This window comes from Rousettus aegyptiacus, unplaced genomic scaffold (genome assembly GCF_014176215.1).
Source record: "Rousettus aegyptiacus isolate mRouAeg1 unplaced genomic scaffold, mRouAeg1.p scaffold_m13_p_18, whole genome shotgun sequence".
NCBI lineage: Eukaryota > Metazoa > Chordata > Mammalia > Chiroptera > Pteropodidae > Rousettus > Rousettus aegyptiacus.
In genome coordinates, this window is record NW_023416293.1 from 19,176,760 (window position 1) to 19,193,320 (window position 16,561).

General features: G+C 42.6%; 1 protein-coding gene across 7 annotated transcripts in view; it reads left to right on the forward strand.

Moving 5' to 3' along the window:
• The window catches only part of RYR2 (ryanodine receptor 2), a 525,506-nt gene that overhangs the window by 380,678 nt on the left and 128,267 nt on the right, over positions 1-16,561 (forward strand). For all 7 annotated transcript variants that reach the window (XM_036235620.1, XM_036235621.1, XM_036235624.1 and 4 more), the window contains 10 exons: positions 372-486; positions 1,951-2,083; positions 2,280-2,383; positions 4,528-4,663; positions 5,151-5,337; positions 6,605-6,710; positions 8,509-8,629; positions 12,092-12,261; positions 13,429-13,649; positions 15,018-15,108. In XM_036235620.1, the coding sequence (XP_036091513.1) occupies positions 372-486; positions 1,951-2,083; positions 2,280-2,383; positions 4,528-4,663; positions 5,151-5,337; positions 6,605-6,710; positions 8,509-8,629; positions 12,092-12,261; positions 13,429-13,649; positions 15,018-15,108 (1,384 nt within the window). The remainder of the gene's footprint in view (positions 1-371; positions 487-1,950; positions 2,084-2,279; positions 2,384-4,527; positions 4,664-5,150; positions 5,338-6,604; positions 6,711-8,508; positions 8,630-12,091; positions 12,262-13,428; positions 13,650-15,017; positions 15,109-16,561) is intronic.

Consider the following 16,561-nt stretch of genomic DNA (forward strand, 5'->3'; position numbering starts at 1 on the left):
GATGAATCTAGAACAGTCACATGTACCATTAACATAGAAATGATTCATATTTCTATACAAAAGAATGTTGAATACATTTGGATATACATTATATTAGGAATGATAAGTGTCCAAAACTATATTTGAAATTAGTGAATATTTACATATTGAGTGCATTTCTTGTAATTGAAAAGAATAGACAGCTTGTATACTGTTTTTGGTAGGCTATCAATATTTTTGAGGAAAACTTAATTATGTTTATTAACTTCTGTGGTTACCATATGGTTGCTAATAATTATTTCCAAAAGATTTATTAGGATCTCAGATAAATTTTTATTTAAATTTTTCTCTGACCTCTGCACTATTCTCCATACCAATGTTGTTCTTTCTAGGGATATCATGAATAACAAAGTGTTTTACCAGCACCCTAATCTCATGAGGGCACTGGGCATGCACGAGACAGTGATGGAGGTCATGGTGAATGTCCTCGGAGGCGGGGAGTCCAAGGTAAAGGACAACATTTGATTCTCGAGATGCCCTTTATTACAACACCCTAGAGCACACCCATTGTATATTCTTAATAAGAATTTTTTCAATCCTCTTAGAAGGACTGTTTTTTGTTTGTTTGTTTGTTTTTAATGCCTACAGCACCTCGTCTGCTTAGCTTCCAAGATCAGACGAGATTGGGCACATTCAGGGTGGCGTAGCCGTAGACAAAAGGACTGTTTTTAAAGACACCTGTTGAAAGAAAAAAAGCAAAACCTAACAGAGTGAGAGTTGGATATGCTACGTGCGTGCGTGTGTGTGTGTGTGTGTGTGTGTGTGTGTCTTATTAAGCATTTTTATCTTATGCTGTATAATTTGCTATACCCTAAGTTATTCTCATTTAGGGAATGTTTAGAAACTTAAAAGTGAATATTGTACTAATTTTTTGAATTATAAATCAGTTTCCGTCACATTAGAGGTCTATAGCACAAACGTCCCTCAGACTCAGCTATCCCCTTCGAGTCAGAGGTCAGTTGGTTCCATTACATTCCTGATGCAGACCAAGGCTTGAGAATGATGCTCAGAAGTGTTTGTTATAAGGCTCTAAGGTGAATTGTTAAGGGGTTAAAATTTTTTTAAAAGTTCTTGAAAACCAAACGAATAGAGTATAATATAATAAATAACTTCACATAAATCAGAATAATTTTACAACCTCTGATTTGCAAAATATATTTCAAAATTTTTCGAAATTTTATGCTATATTTTTCAAAGTATGGAAACGAGCCCATAATTCTCATGTTCAATCTACCAGTTAAACGGACATGTAAACATATTTGTAAAATATTCTGTTAAGGAAGGACTCCTGGGATCAGCCAGGTATTTAGAACCACGTTTGGCTCTCAAGGGAGACGCGTTTGGTGGGGCCTGGCTTCAGGCCAGGGCGCTGTCTCAGCAAAGTCATGTGCAAATCAGGGAGGCTGCGAATCCCTGAAATCTTAATAACACAACAGTAACAGTAACAACAGCATTGATAAGGTACCCTGTTATGTAGTTCCAAATAAACTAGGTATTTGTTAGGAACACTGTCTCACCCCACTTTCTTAGCTAAAGTAAGTCTTATTATCCATCTCATTCCAGTTTTGCAGAACAGAGTAGTGAGATCGTAAGGTGTGCCAAGGAAGCACAGCTCACAGTGGTAGGCAGGACCACAACCAAGTCAGCCAGATTCCTAAAACAGGCTCAGGCCACTTGCAGCTTTAGGGCTGTAGCTTAATTCCAGAATAAGCCATTGGTATCAAAATTAGTGCCAGGCTTGAAATGTGGCTCGAGGCCTGGGTCCAGGTTTGGAAATGCAAAGGCCTTCAGTGTCTGCATCTCGGCAGACACGAGCACATGTGGGTGGACGATGTGATTGGTACCCCAGCCTCTGAACCCACTGTTATAGAGATAAGTCCCTTTCACAGCTAACTGATGCTCTTTCTGTAGGAGATCACTTTTCCCAAGATGGTGGCCAACTGTTGCCGTTTTCTTTGTTATTTCTGTCGGATAAGCCGGCAGAATCAAAAAGCCATGTTTGACCATCTCAGTTATTTATTGGAAAACAGTAGTGTTGGTCTCGGTAAGTAAATGTTTGATGTTTATTCAATCTTTATGACAAAAAGAATATACTTCTTACAATGTAATATAAATTAATTTAGATTAGTGCAATATTCGTTGTGCTTAGAAATTAAATTTTAAGTGAAAGTGAGTTTTTACATGGAATTCATAGTTGGAGCACAATCCAGGTTTTGTTTCCTCTTTGTCTGGATTAACAGCCTCGCCATCTATGAGAGGTTCAACACCGCTGGATGTGGCTGCAGCCTCGGTGATGGATAACAATGAACTGGCCTTAGCTTTGCGTGAGCCCGACCTGGAAAAGGTAGGCCACATTCTTGTCCCTGCGTTTGTATGTGTGTTTGTAGTTGTTTCTCAAGGTTATTTAAATATAATGTAATTATATGATTACAAATATGTATTTTATATATTATAAATATTATATATAACAATTGTATATTATATTACATATTATATATTATATGTTTCTCCACTTCCTTAAGTTCTTCCTATCCTCTCCACTGCTTTATTTTCTACAGTCAAAAACATATATGGGTATTATATGTATGAATATAAATTTTCATTTTATTTATGTTTATATCAATATAATATAAATATTTATCACTTAAAATTCTTTTTATATTTTAAAATAAACATTTTAATAAAATTTATGTATTTATGTATTTTTGAAAATCTACTCCTGACCATAATGTAGGGCCAGTGTGTTCCGGGCATTTTTTTCTTCGTTGGTCACTGCCTCGCCTTAGTCTGCCACTGGGTTGACAATTATCGCATAGCTGTTGAGGGCATGAGAAAGTAAACAGTTTCCCAGACTCCTGCAACGTGCCACTCAAAGGTCACAGGGTTCGGCCTCTTTGACTAACCTCCCATGTGTAATTAGAAGTCATTTATCCACACACAGATTAAAATGGCTAATGTTTAAAAGGTTGACAATGCCAAATGTTGAGGAGGATGGGGAGCAACTAGAACGTTATCTACTGCTGTTGGGAGGAAAAATGCTTGAGTTAGTTTGGAGAGCAGTTTGGCTGTTTCTTAACAAGTTAAACATGTACCCATCATAAACATACACCTAGCCTTTTCACTCCAAGGTGTTCTTTCAATAGAAATAAAAATATATGTCCACACAAAGATATGTTCGTAAATGTCGATAACAGCTTTATTCATCCTAGCGAAGAAATGCAGACTACTCAAGTGTCCATCAAGTGATGAATGGGTTATCCAAACTGGGGTGTTTCTGTTTCCATATATGATGGGATGCTATCATTAAATAATACACAGGAGTGAAGTTCTGACATGTGCCACAACAAAACATGAATAATTTCAGAATCTTTATTCTGAGGGCGAGAAGCCAGGCTCTGAAAGATACGTACTGGATGATTACATGTATAAAAGTTCAGGAATATGCAGGCAGTGTCATGGCAGAAGGCAGGGTGTCCAGGTCCACACATGTAGGGAGGGAGGGACTGCAGAAAGCTCGGGGCCCAAGGAGTGGTGGAAATGTTCTGCATCTCGATGGTGGAGAATTTTTACTGATGTATAATCTCTCAAAGCCCATTGAATTCTGTACTTTAAATAGATGGGCTTGTTGTAGATAAATTATACCTTAGGAAAGGTGATATAAGTATTTTTAGCTGTATTTCTTATTTCTTTTTAAGGCCGATTTAACTTGAGCTGGGTGTAACAGTTCGTTTGATAAGTTCTCTAACAATCTACTACCATTGATAATGGCTACTTTAGGGGTTTCTTTTAAAACTGGATCAGTTATGAAATATCTTAGAGGGCCAACATTCTTATAAAAATAATATTTTAAAAGGCAAAACTAAGCAGAAATTTTGTGTTAAATTCAATAGTACTAAAAGGTAAGCAGTACTATCCCAAATTTAATGGATGGTGAAACTGTGTAAAAAGTTAAGTCACTTGGTCAAAATGATCCAAGAAGCAATGCAGGTCAAATGTGAACCCAAGGGCATTGGACTCTCAGCTTAGTCTTCTCTTTTCTCTGTGTGGCCCTTCCCTGTTAAACTGATAATGTCATTTTCAATATAATTCATTTCTTTAAAGTATCTTTGCATCTTAGAAGGATCTTTCAATATCTCAGATGGGCCAGACAGAGGTCATTAGACATTTTTGAAGTTTAACAAATATTGTGATTTATTTTTTCAGTAAAAGTCACAAATTAAATGATATGAGATTTAGGAATATTTTTCTTTCATTGAGTTGGTTCATAAATATTTTTATTACAATAGCACTTTGTTACAATTTTTGAATATTTCTTAATGCTAAGGGTTTACTAATGGGAGTTCACAGGAGTTCTCATGAGACTGAAAATCACTCACAGACCTGTCTTTGTTTTAAGCCTCTGTCTGAGAGCCTCACTCTTCATGTCTCGTGTGAGCATCTTACTTCTCGCCCCAGGGGTAATGCTTGTGCTCGCCGTCCTGTTCGTAGGTCGTTCGGTATCTGGCTGGCTGTGGACTGCAGAGTTGCCAGATGCTGGTGTGTAAGGGGTACCCAGACATTGGCTGGAACCCAGTGGAAGGGGAGCGGTACCTCGACTTCCTCAGATTTGCTGTCTTCTGTAATGGTAGGACCGATTGCTTATGGGGTTCTTTTTGGGCATTATTAAAACTTCTTAAAAATAGCTATATAAAATAATTACATATCCCAGCACTTTCATAAAGTAAATATTAGTAGATTGACTATTTCATAATCAGTTTTCTACAGTAACTATTTTATAATATTTGTTTTGATAGTTATGTTATAATTCATTAGTAAATTAAAATTTTAGACGCATACATTATAAGTTTTATAGTTGCATTCTAATAATACCTAAGATTATGGCTTCAGATTACAAATCACGAATTAACAAAAATGACGTTTATGCCTCTATAATGCTTTTCTTTACTTTGAAAATTTTAAGTGCAAGAATAGAAATTGGCTGTCTCGTGTACATACAACCATGTTTGTTGGCTTCAGTCACTTCTCTTTAAATACGGATGCATAGTGTAGCGTTTGCATGTTTGGGGGGCCACATGGCGCGTTCGTGTGCTCACGTTCCCTTCTGGCTTTAGGGGAGAGTGTGGAGGAGAACGCCAACGTCGTGGTGAGGCTGCTCATCCGGCGGCCTGAGTGCTTCGGCCCGGCTCTGCGAGGGGAGGGCGGGGCCGGGCTTCTCGCCGCCATGGAGGAAGCCATCCGGATAGCGGAGGACCCTTCTCGAGACGGACCCTCGCCAACCAGCGAATCCGCGAAAACCCCGTAGGTCTAATATAGAGTAAATTGTGCTACTTGACTGGAAATTTTGCAAAACATAATTTTCATTGTTAACTGGTACTCATGATTCCTTCCCTTGAAAATCAAATGCATTAGACTTGGAAGAATGGATGGAATTTGCTGCTGGAATAGGTTGAGTGAACAACGAGAGACATGAGGCATATTGTGTGGCTTTATTAGAGAGAAATTTAGGTCGTAGGAGGAAATGTATTTTGTGACTTTCTCTAGGGGGCTGTGGCAAGTACAGTTATCCCAAATGATGGCAGGGGAGCCTTCGAAATTAGAGTTTAGTGGGAATCTAGCTAGCATGAGTTTTCGTGACAGTAGTGAGAAAGAGATCTTTACCAAGAGAATGTGCTGTTAAAGTCTGAAACGGGGACTTTGTCATTCTAGGAGTGAGGGGCTTGGTTAAGGCACCGGTGACAGGTACGGGAGCCACTAGCCACCTTACAGTTTTCCTTAGGGTATGTGGTTAAAACCTGGTTTCAGCAGGGACATAAATGAATCTGGCTGGGCACGTGGCTTTCCATTTAATCCGTGGAGACGAATGTCCCACCAGGAGGTCACGCACCCACACCACTAGCCCCGCTGGGAGAGTAACGTGGGGCTGATGGGAGGGCTGGCCCTGCCGACCCTCGTCCTCGCCCCCGCGGCCGGGCGCAGGTGTTCTGTCCACTCCGAGGCCGGCTCCAGGCTGGGGGAGTGCCGTGAGCAGGCAGCGCATCTGTCAGTCAGCTTAGGGTGGGGAGCCCCGCTTTCCCCAGGTGATAGAAAGGATGTCATGAGGGCCCCGGCCCAGCAGCACCAGTGCGCATGCGCTTGGGGCTGCGGGGGCGGGGAGGGGGGACCCGGACCCGCCTGGCGCGCTGGACACAACGTTGTTGGTGAGGCGCTGTCACTCTGCGGGCCTCTGAGTCTGGCCTGCGCAGCCCACTGCCGAGCTGCCGAAGGAGGAACGACAGGGCCTTCCAGGGCCACCGGGTTTGTCTCTCAAGGCAATTCTTTTCGCCTTTTGAAGGGAATCTTAAAGTTCCCACACACATGTTGTTGGTGATGGAGTCTCAAATCTGGTCTTCAGCCCATTGTTACTTTGCTTTAAAAGGCCAGCTGTAAGTTACACACATACACGAAAGCATCAGAAGAGGCAGAATGAATGTGTGTTCCCTTTGCTCTGAGAAGCGTGTAGCGAACCCGCAATGCCACTTTATTCTGTTTGCTTTGCTTTCTGCCTCGTTGGACTAATCCGTGAAAGTGACGCGGAGGAGGAGGAGGACGACACTATCCACATGGGGAACGCCATCATGACCTTTTACGCAGCTCTGATCGACCTGCTGGGACGCTGCGCTCCCGAGATGCACGTACGTGTCGGGCGCCGGCGCCGTCGCGGCTCATCTGCGTATGCGCTGCCTCCCGTGGCTGTGCGGGTCGCAGCGACACCCGCACCCGCGGCACCCGCGACCCCCGCTAAAAATGACGCTGCAGCCTGACTGCCGTGTGGGCGGAGGTGCCTTGTGGGTCATAAAAATCAGCAGCGAGACTCGGGCACCATCACGTGGCCTGTAAGTCTCTAAAGCGCATGTGGCCCGCACCTGCCGCGTGCAGGCCTCTCCTGCGGTAGCCTGAGCGGGAAGCGGCCGCCGCAGTCCCACCATGGTCCTGCCGTGTCCTGCTACGATGCCTGGTCCCCGTGAAGGGCGCTCGTGCCGGCCCCTGCGTTAGGGGACAGGGGCGGGAGCAGGCGAGGGGGAGGAACGAGCTCTTCAGCCCCGATCGTGAGTTTTCCCTAACCTTTTTGACCAGGATAAAATTGAAGTTTTATCGAATAATACTTTTACTTCGAAGTACAGCCTGGCATTTTCTTCTCTATTTTATTCCAAGCTGTTATGTTTCATTCTGTTATATTCATTTAAAAAATACTTGCCAGGGCTCATAAAATTAGTCTCAGGGCCTGTTGGTGGAAAATAACAGAGTCTGAGCACGCTGAGGTAACACTGGGGTTAGGCACACTCAGGACAGGTCTGAGCAGGAAGCCCGAGGACTTGCTTCCCCACTTAACACCTGTGGGGTTTTTGTTCTTTTTGTTTGTTTGTTTGTTTGTTTTTGGCAGGGAGGGGGTGAATCTCACATCTGTTGGTTAAAACTTTCTTGCTTTCTTGATATAAATACAGAGGAGTTACAGGATGGAAAAATATCAGAATGTTAGATAACCTAGAGTCTGATTTTTGTGAAAACGTAACCTACTAATGAGATTTTCATCATGTGAATAGATTGTCAAAAATCTGTATGGCAGAGGTGATTGTAGATAGAACTTTATGATTCCAATGTTCTCTTTCCTGTTAAAGTGAAAGGTCCAAGAGAGAAATTATGCCAATGAACAGAAGATTTTTGTTCTTTTATGTGAAGGGGGGAGAGAAATCTTAGTGACTTAGTAAGAGACTAACTTGGCCCTTCTGAAATTTATCCATCTCAGGAACCACTGGTTGGGGACCTCCTACAGGTGGCACCCCAGTGAAGGGAACACAAGCACCCCAGCCCTGAAGCCTGCAGCCTGTCCCCAGGACCGGCTCACAGTCTGGATGGCGTGAGAGCCTTGTCTTGTAACATTCCAGGGGCCTGCAGGGGTCCAACATACTTGTTAGATTCATGTTCACCTCCATATTGTAAGCCCGTCCTTGGATGAAGTTGTGGAATACGGATAGAAATACGATTATATTTTCAGCACAAAGCAAGAGGGGGGCTATATCAATCATAAATTTTAGTATATTTTCTGTTCTTAATTTTTCCTTTGTGTTATAGCTCGTGTTGTGCATGGATATTTATATGTAATTTTGGGAAATAAGCATTAATAGACTCATCAGATTCTCCATAGATTTTAACACCCTCAACAGGATAAAAACTATTGTTGTAATGAATAAACCAGCTGGCCTAGACCGTAGTAAAGAACTCGGCATGTGCTGATGTCAGTGGAGCTGGGCGAGGAAGTAAACGTCTTCCTGGTAGCCTGAAACAACAGTTTCTGAGCAGGATTTATTTTAATACGTACACGTAACAGAGAATTATTTTAGACTTGGATTCCCATATCTCAGTTTTCTGGACAGAACTATAACATTAATTTGACCAAGTTATTCTAATATGCCTTTATTTTTCCTCCTGCAGTTGATTCATGCTGGTAAGGGAGAAGCCATCAGGATCAGATCTATTTTGAGATCTCTGATTCCCCTGGGAGATTTGGTGGGCGTAATCAGCATCGCCTTCCAGATGCCAACGGTAGCCAAGGGTAAGACCCGCTCTGGCTTCTCGTAGTTCAGTAGGACGTTGGATGGTAATGTGTATTATCAGTTCTCAACATTTTTCTCTCTGAAGTATAGGGTCACTGCTTACGTTTCTTTAAAACAAAAGATCTACATAAAGTACATTATTTTTTAAACTATTTTCTATTCTAATGGTTTTTAAATAACCGTGATCGTGATCAGGAAGTGAGCACCAGTCTTATCTCATTTCTCTCCCGGTGGTCTTTGGTCCCCATTCCTCCCTGTGTTTCTCCTCCACAATTCCTTAATTTACTCTTTTTGATAATTTTCATCATTACTTTCTTATAATGCTTTCCCACCCCACCCCCCAAAACAGTGATCATAGCTTTCTTTAACTTAGAGATTTGAAAATTCCCAGTGTGTTAAAAGAAGTGCTCTTTCCAAGAGTAAGGAGAAAATTCTAAAAAGATTTTTTTTTCCCATTTTGACCAAATATTTATTGTCCTTTTCCAACATGTCCCCTTTGGTTAAGAAACCGCTCAGGAGTGGTTTTCCAGTATTAACTCGAAATCAGCCTGCTCTCTGTGTAAGTGCCCAGCACTGTCCCCTCACTGTCCCGCCCAGGGTGGACGCAGGGAAGGAGGACGCTTGGCTTTGGGGCCGGCGGCAGGGCCTTGGTCCACAGCCACAGGGGTTCCCTGCACTGCCCCAGACTGCAGTGGAAATGGCAAATGGCCACTGACGGTAGCTCGGCCTCGTCAGCGTAAGATTGTGAAAAGCGAAGTTCATGTGTGCTGTTCTCACAAAGCCAAATCCTCCAGGTGACATAGTGGCTATAATAATTGAGCACTCGTTATAATTTTAGGGAAGGCTGGACTTCAAATTTGTCCCATAGCTTTTTGTTTTCTCTACTTTAAGCACTTTTTTTTCTTGTGTATATGCACATTATCCTCATCTTCCTTTTTTTTTTTTACCTCTCTTCTAACTCATAGTCATTTACTTAAGTAAAATATCTTTTCCTCACCTTTTAAGCCACAAAATTGACATGTCAGGATAAAGATAATAATACCAGTGACACGCAGGTTAGTGAATCGAGAAGTGCTGAATGTTAAGGCAAAAGCGGTAATAAGAGCCAAGAACATGGGCCGTGAGCGTCCAGACACCCCTTCCAGCCCTGCGCCAGGGTCTTGCTGCACCTCTGCACTTTCCTCCAATTATCTGCCTTCACCAGCCTTCAAGGTTTTTCGCACTGGTTTCTTTCCTGTTCTGCTTAGTTGTGCTATAAGAATATTATTTTATGATGTATGCATTTTCTTCATAAATAGGCGAGATATGTTGTCTGCTTTGGGATTTAAAGGGTGTGTGTGTGAGAGAGAGAGAGTGTGAGTGAGTGTGACTGGTCACAAACACAATGAAACTAATTTTAGAATGCAATCCACTAGTCATGGTTAAATTTCTACATTTTTCTTTTGCCGTTTTCCTTTTACAGAAACTATAGACAGAAACCTGTATATTTTTATTTTTCTGTGATATCCATTTAAACCAGCTTTAACACTTAATTCATCAATATTTATGTTTCAGTGACGAATCAGTTGATTCTTCAGGCATCGCTGATTATCACTAATAGTTATCACTACATGTTCTGTATTTAGTATGTGAAGTTCACCCTCCACCCCACTCGGTGTTAGCTAAGGCTTCCGCAGACCTTTTTATCACACTTACTCTAGAACTGGGGTGTGGTGCAGGACAGCAGTGAGTGGGCGGGGCTCAGAAGCCTCGCGGACAGGCGTGTGTCTTCAGAAGCAGAGGCGCTGCCCTGCAGCTCTGGCCCCAGGCAGGATGGTCGGACCCCGGGCGGTGGCCGTGGGAGGGTGGACACTGCAGGTCCCACAGCCCCCCTCCCTCCAGTGCAAACCCCAGATGTCTGGGAGGACGCAGTTCATCCCGTTTGTTGTCTCCAGTTGTTTAAGGAGTTGATGGGAAGAGAGCAGCAGGTAGCAGGTGGATGAGTCTCGAGTCCCAGCAGATGCAGTTGTAGCATTCCTCAACATGAACTTGAATGAGTGTTCAAAACACCAGTCTTATTTTAGGATTAGTGAGTTGCTCACAGTTTCCTTATGTTCAACTAGATGTTAAAGTTATAGAATATAATAAATTTAAATTCCCTATTACGATTTTTAGGAGAATCAAACTGGAATCTCATATAGATTTTTAATTGAAAAGTACAGCATACTGCTTTAACACTTGGCATTAATTTGGCTTTGGTTGGATATTAAATCCAACTTTAATTGGTTGAGATCGAACTTGGCCAGTTACTAGGCATGTAACCCGGGGCGAGCTATTTAACTTGCCTGAAGGTTAGCTGTCATCTTCAGTTCAGTGAGTGTGATGTACCGACATCACAGTGGGCTTGCGGGTGCTGTGTGGTTGTATCTGCCGCCTTCCTGTGCCGGACGCCACACAAACCACAAGATTTGCTATTGCTGTCACTGTCCCTGTTGGCAGGACGGTATTAGGTTTGTTAGGTATTATTACAATTATAAGGAATGGAAGCTATTTAAGATTAGCCTTTAACTTACTTTCCCTAAACACATTAGTTTGTTTAGTTTCATGATTTAAATATCAACTTCATTCATTGACTAAGAATGAAAACAAAAACGTTGTGCCTTTTTCTTTCGGGATGGTTCTGCATGCATCGTCTTTCCCTGGATCCTTCTTTCTTTAATGTTGCATCGTCACTAATGATTCTGTGATGTAGAATCTTAACAGTGTGTTTTCAGGAGCAGTTGGCATAATTATCGCATAGTCAAACAGGAAAGGTTTCATTTCCTCAATATTTTAAATCAGCACATAGTCCCATAATTTCTCATATTAATGGTCCTCGACTTATAAATCTACAGAGTTACAATATGGGATCAATACTGACTGTTTATAGAGAAAATAGTATGACTCAAATATGTTTTAATTGTTAATTCTATGATTAACGAAATGTATTTCATTTGAAAGTCAAACTGGTTTCATAGAATCATTTTATTGTTTTGTGATTATCTCATCCATAAAGATGTAAATGTACAATAATTACCACATTGGGGTAAATGAGTTTTATTAATGTTTAAAGGAGGCTCTCATTCTTTAAAAGAGTGAAAACCTTTACATTTTAATTTTTGATGCTGTTTATTTCTAATTTCACGATGTGGATTTTGGATGCTTTTTTGTTTCCTTCTCAGCATCTGACGTCAGGTTATGTCCTTACCATGTATGCAGTTAACACATGGATGTGCAAATAATATTTAAATGGCCTTGGCTTTAAATCGCACTGCCGTGTTTCCTGAGCTAGTTCCCAGCGCTTCCTTATGAGCAGTAGAAGAACAGAAACCCTTTGACCGATAGCTTTATGTAGAACATAAGGAGGCTGGGTAGTAGCCGTTCGTGATGCACCTCGTGATGGCGTGGCCGTTGACTCCAACATGTCGCCTTCTCTCTTTTAGATGGGAATGTGGTGGAGCCTGACATGTCTGCGGGGTTTTGCCCAGATCACAAGGCAGCCATGGTTTTGTTCCTTGACAGGGTCTATGGGATTGAGGTTCAGGATTTCCTCCTGCATCTGCTAGAGGTTGGCTTTCTGCCAGATCTCCGAGCTGCTGCTTCTTTAGACACGGTAAGGACCTGAACAGCCAGCCTCCGTGACCTTGGACTCATCAGTGTCTGGTTTATCACAGTCTTGCACAGACAGACTCATTCGTTCACTTACTATCACTAAACGTGTGTTGAATGCCTATTGTATTTTTAGGCAAGCAGTGGAGAAACAGAAAATAAAATATACTGTGTCTTCAAGGAATTCATTGAATAGTGGAGAAAACTGGCGAGGGTAAGATGAGGATTCTGATCAGGGGCCACGGAGGACAATAAGTCCATGTCACCCTCAGGAGGTTCCGGTGGCTCCTGTTAGTCTGTAACTTGACCTAAACAATTATGCTTCTCAGTAACAGCAATTAAAGTATTAACAAGGTTTAGTGGGCATTGCTGTGTCAAGTTAGGCACAATGTTGTTTCGGCGTCTTGGTTTGTTAACATGCAGTTGGTTAAGCGCTGTCCCGTGTGGCCAGTGATGCACATTGGGAACCCGCCATTATCAGTGAAAATGTTCTGCCGTTTGAGACATTCTGGAATAAGCCCTAACTTAACGTGTTACCCAGTAGCTGTAATACCTCCCTTTATTCTCAGCTAAATGGATCTTTTTGATTTTGGAGGAAAACAGGGCTTGAATTGAGAATAGCTCTTTCACAAAAGCCATGAGAGGAGAATCATGAAAATGAAACTAAAATTTCTTGTTTCTTTGGGTGTGTTCACCTGAAATTCTGAGCCTAAATAGTATAGTTGACACCATATTATTGGTGCTGATGGAAATGACTAGAAATATAAATAATATTACGTAGAACTCAGAAATAATTGAGGAATATGAGATCTGTTAGAGGATGAGCTCCTTTTCTTTCCTCCCTGAATGATGTACTCCCAGTCTTGGTATCATTAGTGTTTTCATCTTTCGTTCATCCTGCTACTGATATTTCGTTATAGACCATGCACCTCTTGGCTCTTGGGCTTTTTGGGGAAATAGATATCACTTCATTTCAATGTTTTTATAAGCAACAGAAACTTAATTGTCTTGGTAAAAAATCATATGAAGCACAGGGAAAGACATAAGTGAGGAACACATTTCCAGTTTTCACATTTTTCTCGCTTTCTAGATAGTAAAATGACGTGTTGATCCCATGCACGCTGTCCGCTGCCAGACGCGAACGACTTTCTACTCTGCGATTCCTTTTTAGGCCGCGTTGAGTGCCACGGACATGGCCTTGGCCCTGAATCGGTACTTGTGCACGGCCGTGCTGCCTCTGCTGACGAGATGTGCCCCTCTTTTTGCCGGCACAGAGCACCATGCGTCCCTCATCGACTCGTTACTTCACACCGTGTACAGGCTTTCTAAGGGCTGCTCGCTGACCAAAGCCCAGCGGGATTCCATAGAAGTTTGTCTACTCTCTATTTGTGGGTAAGTAGGCAACTCACGCTACACCAAGTCTTTTCTTTAAGAAAGAGAATTTACTGTGTGGCCCTTGACAGATTGTTATGAATTTTGGAAACAGTTTCTGTACCAACCAATTAACTCATCTTAGGTAGCTCTGTATACTAAGGTGAGCCTTGTCAGAGCCCTGGTCAGGCAGGTTCAGGAGCGTTCCTCCAGACTCCGCCAGGGGGCAGTGTTGGGTGCAGCCTTGGGTGCCGCGCTGGACCAGGTGTGCTGCTCTGGATGCTGTGGGCGAGGCCTCTGTGAGGAGCCCCTGCCACTTCAGTGTACGATGGATAGATTCTCCCTTTCTGAGTGCATACAGTAGTTTTAACTCCCTTTCCGGAAGAGAAAAGGAAAAGAGACTTATTAAATATAAATAAACGAGACAGTGTAAAGCATTACTTATGGTGGCAGCAGTGAATGCTGGCTGTCGCTTTCCGCCTGGAAAACCGCTTCCTGCGGGTAGAAGTGTTCACATGTCTTCCCATGAAAACCAGAAACGTGTCTCCTCCCTCTGAAGTTCTGACAGCGAAAGGAATGATTTCTCTGGCCCCCAGCGAGGATGGTGGCTGCTTCCCACTTGGGCAGCGGCCCTTGGCGGTGAAGGCTTACACCCTGGCGGAGCGCGGGCAAAGGGAAGGCTTTCACTCACGGCGGGTTTGGAGCCAGATGGGACCGAGGGAGGTGAAAAATTAGCATAGTCTACCACTTCCCTGACCCTAAAATTCTATGAAATGGAATCAAAATACAAAATCAAAATCTCTCTCAGACCTTCCTACATACCAAGTGGGGTGACGCACCCAGGACTGCCTGACGCAGTGGCTGTTCACCACGTGTTAGGCGCCTTTCCCTTCCTCTCGGCAGAATTTCTGCCTCGGCCGTTTTCTCCCTCCTGCTCGCCCACTCTATTTTCTGCTTCTGGTCTGGTCACTGTGGACCACTCACCCGCCCCCCCCACGCCCCCCATCCCTCAGAGTTGGGGTCGGGGGAGGGAGCATTTACTAAATTAGCAGAAGCAGCAGGGGCTGCAGTTGTACGTGTCGGCAGTGACAGGGCAGAAGAGGAGCCTTTCCTGTGGTGAGCAAGGACTGGCCTTCAGGCCTGAGTACAGAGGAGCTGGGAACGTAACCTCTTAAAAATTATGCAACCACCGCTTAATCTTTGGATTGGGAGCTCCTACACTTGGCGTCCTCTAAAGAGAGGTGTGTGTGTGTGTGTGTGTATATATATATATATATACACACACACACACATACACACGTGCTTGGCGTATTTAATTTAGTCTAATGAATTATCTGCTTAGTTTAGACACATTTCTCTCAGTTATTAAAATTAGCTCTGTCCCACCAGCCAACTGAGACCTTCTATGATGCAGCACTTACTCAGAAGATTAGTATTTGATGTCCCGTTATTAAATGAACATGCAAAGATGCCACTGAAGGTAAGTGGAGGAAACATTTGCAGTCATTCAATTACTGGGTCCTTTGACTTTTTCCTGTTGCAACATGTACATCTCTTAGATACAGCGTGTTTGATCTTTGATGCTGGAAGGTTTCTTCTGGTTATCGAAATCGACATACAAGTATAGCTATAACAAAAATGAACAAGTAATAAAATACCATAGAAATCCTGAGATTGAGTTGCTGTCAGTGGAAATGAAATCGATAGGAACAAATGGGCCACAAGGAAAAGGTGAGCCAAGAAATTCTCAGGCTGGGAAACATGGTAACAGGCCTGGTGTACTGGGAGGGAGCAGGCTTCAAAAACAACGTTTTCAAAAATGCACAATGACATTGAAAACACACACACACACACACACACACAGCATTTTCTAAGTTGACAATATAATGACACTTTCCAAATATCATGTCAACAGGTAGAAAGATACCTTTCTGTACAGACAGCCACAGTTTGTCACAGAGCGGGGAGGGTCCCTGGCACTCTCTGCCCAGCTTCACGCGTCCGTTCATGAGCGGTGCAGCCCGTGCCGCGTTACTGCCTTGTGGGCGTTTTCCTGTGTCTGCTGTTCCAGGGCAGACTCCGGGTTACGATGCGGACTAGCAGCATGGTCTGTGCGTGGAGGCCACGGTTATGGCCATGGCCACGGCCACGGCCACGTGGGGGACTTGTCGTACAGAATTCTCTTGATATAGATGAACTGGAAGATACCTGAAAAAAAGAGAGAGTGGCACTTTGTGTGACAAAATTTTTGCATTACAGATATTTTTAAGTTAATCCAAGCAAATTCAATCTCGGTATTTCATCATTTGAGATTCCTAAATTGGGTATGTGTTTTGTAACTGGAAAAGGAGACCAAACTAGAAGAAATGTTTCTACAGTAAGAGATGTGGTTAGCTTTCAATCTGCTATTCTATAAATCTTACCAACTTATCTTTCTCCTTAGAGAAAAGAGAGTCCAAAATTTTGCAGTCGATTCATAAAGATCATTTTATTAAGTTGGCAAATAGTTGTGAATATATTAGTTACAGATCAAGAATAAATTATCCAAAGAGTTAATTGAAAGATTCTGTTCTTTGAACTCCAGTCTAGTCCTGGATAAAAAAATATATATATATATTTATAGCAAAACTGGAGAAGTAACATAGATATGCAGTAAGATAATAAGTTGTATCCATAACCACCAAAGAACTATAAAGAAATTCTTAGGGCAGTTTGGGAGGTTTACTTAGAGACATAAGTTCTGAAGCAAATTGTAAAGGGTAGGTAGTGACGAAGGATAGGCAGAGAGGAAGCAAAAGTATTCAGAGGTATATTTCCCTTTGAGTCCAGATTTCAGGTGCCACATTCTAGAGATTCTAACTTGTGCTTGGGGTCACCCTGGCACCAGTCCCTCTGTTACATGCATGGATCCCAGGAGATGATGGTTCATAAAA